General features: G+C 52.4%; 1 protein-coding gene across 1 annotated transcript; it reads right to left on the bottom strand.

Moving 5' to 3' along the window:
- Positions 1 to 2,968: 2,968 nt before the first annotated feature.
- On the bottom strand, positions 2,969 to 7,109 carry LOC311199608 (melanin-concentrating hormone receptor 1-like; the record flags this gene model as incomplete). The annotated part of the gene is made up of 2 exons (XM_084273729.1): positions 2,969 to 4,011; positions 7,052 to 7,109. 2 exons carry the CDS (start codon positions 7,107 to 7,109, stop codon positions 2,969 to 2,971), a joined length of 1,101 nt encoding a protein of 366 aa, XP_084129855.1.
- Positions 7,110 to 7,510: the final 401 nt, after the last annotated feature.

Raw genomic sequence — 7,510 nt, 5'->3', positions numbered from 1 at the left:
AGGGAAACGTGGTGTTCTCTCTGTGCCTTTCTCACCGTGCCTTTCAGACAGATCTTGCAGCACTTCAGCTGCCTGTCTCTGCCTGAGAAGCTGTCTCCTTCCTACTCAGCGATGCCTTTTAGTCAGGCTCCACAATCAGTAACCGAGGCACCGAGTTGGAGGACATCACTTCAGAAGTACAAAGAGGGGAATAGACAAGAGGTAAAGCTGAATGTAAACTACAATGTCAACAGACTCTCTGACTGAACAAAGCTGGCCCTGACAAGTAGGGAAAAGGGGTAGGATATTTGGAATAGGTAACACCAAGGTGCACAGACACTCTATAGCTACTGGAAGTTCTTGCCTTACCCCCAGGCAGGGTGACACCCCTGAGGATTTGTGTTCAAAAGAGAGGGCTTTTGTCATCTTGCATTGTGTTTTGGGGTGATTTAGGTAAATTGTGTTCTTTGCTGGTTTTCTTTGTCTGTACCCATCTTCCCAGTGCATCCACAGGTACCCACATCCCTGTCTTCCTGAGGTGCAGCTAGCACAGCTTTTATGGGTATATGTGGAAAGGGAGGGAAGCCCACAGCTGGCATTTAGACATCTGGTTGGGAAACCCCTTGGGGACAGGCAGGAGGAATGTGAGGAATTGGAAACCATGAGCCTTTGCACTGTGGTGGACAGGGGCAGGTGCCTCTGCTGGGACACCAGCTAAATAGGAAGCCTTGTGCTGGGACCAGGTCTGTCAAGCATGGCTTTCCTCCTCATGTATGGGAGATCTAAGACCTCAACCTGGGAAGATGCCTGTGTACTGTGCCTTGACTTCAGTGTGACGGGGTCCAGAAGGGGTCTGTCCCCACACAGACCCTTTCCAGTGTTGCACCAATTGGTGCTGGTTTCCCTCCTTAGATAGCCTGCCATGCCCCTGTGGTTTTTAGCGTGTGGCTTGGCCACTCTGGGTCAGATTGACTCACAGAAGACAAGAACAGACTAGTTCACCCATAAACACCTTTACTGTCAGATAATACCTTCCATGTGCTGCTCTCCGAGTGCCCTGACAATACAGTCTGTTTTCACTTTCCTCATTGCTGATATTAAAGGAGAAAAAAAAAATAAACCACCCAACCATCATCATCTCCTTTCAGAGAAGTGTGCCAGTCATCTCCTGAACTTCCTTATGGGAGAAAGGTAACACAATAGCTTCCCTTGTCCCGAGAGCAAGTCTGGCTTGAAACAGCCGATATCTCCCTCGATCTTTGCTCCTGAGCCCGTTGAGGAGAGTACAGGCCAAAGAGCAGAGCAGCTCTGGAAGCCAGCACAGGTGAAAATTCCTGGCAGTTAAAATGGGACAAAGATTTTTCAAGTCATAAAGCTTGAAAAGCTCCATATGTGTCTGTCTGGCTTTACTGCCCAGGGAGATGAGGGGGAACAACTGACAAGACACCGTACAGTCACGGCGCGGACGTGCCGCTGCGGCGGTGCAGGTTGACAGAGCCTGGAATGAAACTAGAGGCAGAGACCCGCTGTGAGGTTTGTCCAGTGACTCAACAAGCAACGTGCTGCGTCTGATGCTGCTGAAAGAGCTGGTGTTGCACGCTGGCCTGGTCTGATAGGCAGAGGTGAGTGAATGGCTGTGTGACCTGCGCAGGGTGTAGGCTGTGGTAACCACCCGCGTGTGAGCGTGCTGTGCCTTGGGAAGTCCCATGCAGGTGACTTTCTGTCCTGGGTATGTTGTGGCTGGCTGGCGGCATGAAACCAGAAGCACAACAACAAATTCTTTTGTGCTGCTTGATGGGTTTTAATTCTTCTTTATGTTAAACTAATCTACAGTAACCAGTCCCCTCCATGTTTGACACAGGGTTGCACAATGCCTGCACCATCCCCTGGAGCCCTGTGCAGGCTATCCCTGTAATCCCCTCTGAGCTGATCCACGCTGCTGTCTTGTCTTTAGTCTCTGGAACACACCAAGTTGCTTCCTAATCTGTGGCTGTTGAAGCTGCATATACAAAACACAGACATTTAATTTCCCCTCTTAACTTGGTAACGCATTTGTTATTCTGAGGAAGCCGAATAAGCAACTCTGCTTCATCAGAGCTGCCTTTTCACATCTTGCTCTGCAGATCTCCGCCTGCTGTGTGTTTTAGTCATGCTTAAACCCCTCTGCCTGGGGTTCCCCGATGGCCCTACAGCCTGTGAGGCATGAGAGCAGCATGAGGAACTAGCAGTGTGAAAATCAGCTCATTGACATGAAAAGCCACAAAGCTGGTGGCAGCAGCAGTGGTTTTGAGAATTGCTTTTTGGTCCCTTGAAGCAGTGCATTTATCTGCCTGATTTTGCTTGAAATATTTAGGATTAGCATTGAAATTAACCAGTTCTTACCAATATCTTGGTTGCTAAATAATACCAGCCACCAGAGGCAGATGGGGCTGGGCCAAAAGTCCAAGTGGCAGACCTAGGTGTGACTTCTGGCCCCCAAATCTCTCTGCTGTTTGCTTCTAGGATAACAGCAGAGCCGTCAAAGTTTGCAGGTCAGATTTCTTACCAAAAATAAATACATGATAGTGTGTTTCAAAGGTCCAAGTTTTGAAAGAAGTAGCTCTCTACTGGCCTGTTGCTTAGGAATCCTGGTCAGGCAGGGAATTGCTGGGCAGTGTTGTTGGTGGAGGTTTTACTCTTCCAGGATGAACATTTCCCCTTGAAATCCACTTTCTGTCCTTTCTTTCTCTTCCATCCATCCTCTTTGGGGGTCCAGTGCCTTGTGTGCTAGAGTCCTCCCATGCAGGAGTAGAAAGAAGCAGCAGTAGGCAGCATCTCACAGGCCAAGGGCAGTGTAGGAGCAGAGCCCTGCGATGAAAAAGGGAGGCACCTGGACTCTTGGAGGTGGAAGCCTGTAGTTCATATGCTTCACCAAGAATTGCCTGAAGCTGCTGCTTCTCCATCAACTTACAGATCTGAAGGCTGTTTGCTGCAATCACTTCAGAGCGCCCTAGTGAACAGTCACAGGCAGTGACCGTGGGGAAAAGTCCTCCAGAAACTGAGTCTGCTGGGTGGATTCTGGTGCCAGTTTTAGACACACACTAGCCTCTGTCATGCTGTTGTTGTTGACAGAGCTGCTGTTGCAACAAGGCTCTTTTGCAGGGCGGATGGCCACTAGGAACTGGCGCTTGAAGGTCTCGCTGAGGGCGATGTAGAGGAAGGGGTTGAGGCAGCTGTTGGCATAGCCCAAACTAATGGCGAAGTTGTAGGCATAGAAGAAGGCCATGGATGGTGTGTCAATGCCGAGGTGAACCAGCTGGAGGATGTAGAAGGGAGCCCAGCAAATAAAAAAGGCAGAGCAGATGGCAACTGCCATTCGAGTGACTTTCTTGGTACGTACCCGGAGGCTCCTCTGGGGCAGTGGGACCACAGTGGTGGCCATGTGCTGGAGGATCTTAAAGTAGACCACACAGATCACAATCAATGGCACAGCGAATGCCAGCATGAACTGATAGAGGGTAAACCAGTAGATATCAGTTTCTGGGTTGGGGAGCAGGAGAGCGCAGCGCACAGTCCCGTCCTCCAGTGGCATGAGACCTGCATACATCCACACAGGAATGATGGTCAGGAAGGAGAGGAGCCACACCAAGCAGATAACTAGAGCTGCAACGCATGGGGTTCGGACGTAGGTAGATTTTAGAGGGTAGACTGTTGCCAGGTAACGGTCCAGTGTCATCACTGTAAGGATGTTGGTGCTGGTGATCTGACTGTTGGTGTCCAGAGCAGTGATGATTGTGCATAGGGGAGCTCCAAAGTACCATGAGCCATTTCCTAGGAGCTGGTGGATGAGGAAGGGCATGCCCAAGAGGAAGAGGAGGTCCACAATGGAGAGGTTGAAGATGAAGATGTCAGGCACAGTCTGTTTGCATCTCAGCTTCTTTTTCTTGATGATTGTGTAGATGACAATGAGGTTCCCCACAATGCCCAGGAAACAGATGATGCTGAAGAGACTGGGCATGATCACATTGGTGTACGGTGCTGGCTTCTCAGGTACTGCCAAAACAAACCAAAGCCATGAGTGCAACCCAGAGGTCACCTCTTTATATCTTTGTGTGCTTGCCCTGCCCTGCAGCTGGATCCTCTTTGAAGATCAGGCTTGGAATGATGTTTAAGACCCTCTGCTGTACTTGGAGAGGCACAGCTGGGGATTTGACACTTCCTCCCCTGCCACCCAATGCATGCAGCACACCACCCAAACCTGGCCATGTGTAGACTTCTTTCCCTGGCCCTCCTGATGTAATTCTGTCCTGCCCTGACCCTCCCCAGGTCTTTTTGGGGGAGTAACATCAGGCTGGTGTGCCTCTGCCCTTTCCAGCGTCTGACAGGGAGTTGAGAGTAACTTCTCTTCCAGGCACTGCTGGGTGTCCAGCCATTTTGAGGGGAGTGGGTGAGGCAGCTGGTGCCTCCCACATCAGAGAAGTAACCCTGTATGTGGGTGCCAAAATCTGGATATGGTCAGTGCTTAAGCTGTTGTGCCAGAAAGCTTCTGCTTGTCTGTTGGGTGGCTTACCTGTTGTACAGTGTAAGAGTTCACTGACCATGCAGGCAGATAATGAATGCTTATCTAAATTGTGAGGTCTGGGGTTGTAACCCAGGCCATGTCCCAGTTTTGTCAAGGTTAGACCAGAGCTATACGTTCCTTTCCATCCTCCAGCCCTTTTCCCTGTCTCTCTTTTGTAGAAAGAAATCCAGATGTGTGGCCAGACAGGGATTTTGGTAGTGTGTTTGATGGCCCTTCAACAGGGAATGCCCCAGTAGTTCCTGGAGGAAAAAAATGGCTTAAAGCTCTTGTCTCTTGTGTTCTGGATGTAGGTAGATTTCAAAGGCAAAATTCTTGCCTGGTGACACTTAGCTTATCAGCATTGATGCTCGACTGTTGCTGTTTGGGGTGGGAGGCCCAAACATAACCAAATTTACATTTGCCTTGTCCCCAACCCAGATTTAAAATCACATTTTGAAGCCACAAGCCCTCAGTGCCAACCAACAGGGATTTCTGCTCTTAGGCACAAAAGGTGCTGCCTAAGGCACTGATTGCAGGGCTGTTTGTTCTGCAAGTGGGACATGATGAGCTGCCACTACCTTAGTCCTTCTGGGACTAGGAAGCAGCCAGCATAAGCAAGACCAAGGCCAGAATCCTGTAGAGCTGTTGCTGCACCATTGTCTCTGACAGCCTTTACGCAGATGACAAAGCAGCCAGGGAGGCACAGAACTGGCAGGGGCCTGAAGGAGAAAACAAGGCTTGGTTGATAAGACAAGAAACCTGGTCCAGGCCATCTGGAGGGGAGTTTAAAAACTGTCCCTGTTCCTCCCAGCTGATCATTAATGCAAGGAAATGCCCCATGTTACATGGATTTTGGTAGATGACATAGTGTCATCAACCACCCTATTGAGACCTGGTACTTCACCTTCTGCATCCAGCCTGTGCATCCCCTGAACATCTGCACAGATGTCTCACCTCCTTAATGCTTGAAGATGCTGGACTAGAAATTGGAATCACAAAGTTGTAGGGGTTGTAAGGGACCTCAAGAGATCGAGTCCAACCCCCCTGCCAAAGCAGGGTCCCTAGGACAGGTCACACAGGTCGGTGTCTGGATGGGTCTGGAATATCTCCACAGAAGGAGACTCCAAAATGATGCCTGTGGTCCTGCTGTTCTTCAGGAGTTCCTATGAGTTCTGTTCTGCTCTTTTAGCCCCGAACCTTGTTATGAATGTGGTGGAAATAGATTGCATGAGTGAAATGTAAAGGCCACTTAGCTGGAAAATGGGACAAAGTGTCCTTTTTCTACAGTAAAAGGAGTGCTCTTGGTGATCCTGTAACACTTGGAACAAACTCGGCTGGCCTTGGAGCAAAATGTGTGCAAGCCCAAAGGCTTCATGTGAAAGGTAGTTTGTATCTTTCCTGCTGTTGGTACTTGTGCAAGGAGGACTTTCAAGTGTTATTAGCTGAAAGCTAGTGTGAAGCTATAGTCAATGTGTGTATTATGGACTGGAGTCAGAGGTGTGTGACTGTCATATACTCAAAACGTCTCTTTTAAAGCCTCTTTCATCTTGAGAGATGGTTGAATCTTGAGTTTTCAGTGTTGCTTCTGTGCACACCCAAGTGGCTGTACTTTGTTTACTGAGACAGCTACTTCAGGCATTGATTTGTCCTTGTCTGTAGATCTGTGGCTTCCCTGTTACTCTCTTTTAAAAGTCCCACAGGGATGGGGCTGCACTATGTGAACTGAGTGAGGACTGGTCTAATTTCTTCCTTTTCTCTAAGGTGATGGCTGTCTCCAGCTGTGCCCAGGTATGTAAGAAACTGTCTTTACTGCATTTCAGAAGGAAGCACCTCAGGTACACTTACAGTTTATAAAGGACATGCTGGTGGGCAGGGAGTCAAACACCACATGCAAAACACCTGTTGAAGACTCTCACCAACTTGCAGGTCTGCCTGACCCTGAACTACTGAGTTTGGGAACAGGGGCAGCAGTGAGAAACCGGGAGGCTGGTGAGGATTTCTGCGTCCCTCTCCAGCGAGGTCTCCTGTTCTCTGCGCCTTGTTCCCTGCCCTGTCCAGCCCAGTTCATCTCTTCCCTGCAGCCATGACCAATGGGCTGCCGGAGTTGGTTCTGCCTCCCGGCCAGAAGGTAGCGAACAGCTTCAAGCCGCCGCGACCAGCGGTGCTGTCTGGGCGTTGTTCGGGTGCTGAGCGGCGTCCCGGGAGGGACAGCCGGGACCGGGGACCTCCCCAGCCCCCGGGAGGGGGTTAACCCCGTCCTGCCCGCCGGGTGCTGCCCCGCTGGGGCACGGAGCTGTCCGCCCTGGGGTGCTGAAGGCGGCTCTACCCGACCAGCAGCCCGGGAGTCGGGGGGCTGCGCCCCCGCGTTCCCCCTCACCCGCTTCGCACGGTCCCGGCCGGTCGCTCAGCCCCGCTCAGCACGAACAGCACCGGGCTCGGCACTAGAGCAGCGCAAGAGGCGTTTGCGGGCGGATTTTCCCTCACGAATCTCTCCGCGCCCCGGCGCCCCCGCCCCGCGCAGCCCCCGCTTACCTGAGCCGTTCCGAGCCTCCGGCGCGGAGAAGTTGCGGGAGGAGTTGGCGGGGGCCATGGCAGCGAGTCCCGCTGCCGGGGACGGAGAAAGTTGGACAAGTTTCCCTCAGGTGGCTCGGCGACGGGGTTTGGGGGCTCGCTGCCTTTTACCGCCGGGGCGGACGGGGGCCGGCGGAGTGCGGGAGGCGGGAGCCCTCCCGCAGCCGGCGAGCGGAGGCTGCGGCTCGGCTGCGCTGCGCTCCGCTCGCCCGCTCCCGCCCCGCCGAGCCCGGAGCAGGTACTGACATCAAAGAGCAGCTGACTCCGCCAGCCACGTCGTCTGAGAGCATCTCTCCACCGCCGTCGGGTGGGAGGGAATGCCGGCGCGGAGCGGGGCCGCGGGGAGCTGCCCTCCTCCGGGGGTGGAGGGGCCGTTCCCGGCCGGGGGCTGGGCAGGGCTGCGGCGAGAGCCCCTTCGCA

The sequence above is a fragment of the Gallinula chloropus genome, assembly GCF_964237585.1.
Source record: "Gallinula chloropus genome assembly, chromosome: 20".
Lineage (NCBI taxonomy): Eukaryota > Metazoa > Chordata > Aves > Gruiformes > Rallidae > Gallinula > Gallinula chloropus.
Note: the sequence above shows the minus strand (reverse complement) of the source record. Positions and strands in the feature narration are given on the sequence as shown.